Source organism: Nanorana parkeri, unplaced genomic scaffold (assembly GCF_000935625.1).
Source record: "Nanorana parkeri isolate BGI_ZX_2015 unplaced genomic scaffold, ASM93562v1 scaffold2248, whole genome shotgun sequence".
In the NCBI taxonomy this organism is placed as follows: domain Eukaryota; kingdom Metazoa; phylum Chordata; class Amphibia; order Anura; family Dicroglossidae; genus Nanorana; species Nanorana parkeri.
This window is the reverse complement of record NW_017308516.1, coordinates 174200-174541: the sequence shown is the minus strand read 5'-3', so window position 1 is coordinate 174541 and position 342 is coordinate 174200. Positions and strand designations below refer to the sequence as shown.

The following is a 342-nucleotide window of genomic DNA, read 5'->3' as shown; positions in this document are numbered from 1 at the left end:
CACACACACACACACCCACACCAAACCTCCGGCTGTGGGTGAAACTACAAATCCCATGATGCATCCCTTTCTCCAGGAGTCATGTCTGGCTCTGAGAATCTTGCAAAGCCTCATGGGATTCGTAGTTCCACCGCAGCTGGAGGGCCCCAGCTAGGCCATCCCTGTCATAAACACACCAAATAAGAGAAGTTCTATGGACATTACGTCTGCTGCTGCTTCTGTTACAGGACGTTACTGGGCGGAGATCACCGACACCATCCTCTCTGGAACATTCCGGCAGTGGAAAGAAGGAACGACGAAGAGTGAAATATTTTATCCCGGTAAGAGAGGCTCCTCCTCCCT

At 51.5% G+C, this 342-nt stretch overlaps 1 protein-coding gene across 1 annotated transcript in view; it reads left to right on the top strand.

Moving 5' to 3' along the window:
* SIGMAR1 (sigma non-opioid intracellular receptor 1) overlaps positions 1-342 on the top strand; it is a 21351-nt gene that overhangs the window by 6507 nt on the left and 14502 nt on the right. The window contains exon 3 of the mRNA XM_018573131.1: positions 228-320. Coding sequence (XP_018428633.1) covers positions 228-320 — 93 coding nt within the window. The remainder of the gene's footprint in view (positions 1-227; positions 321-342) is intronic.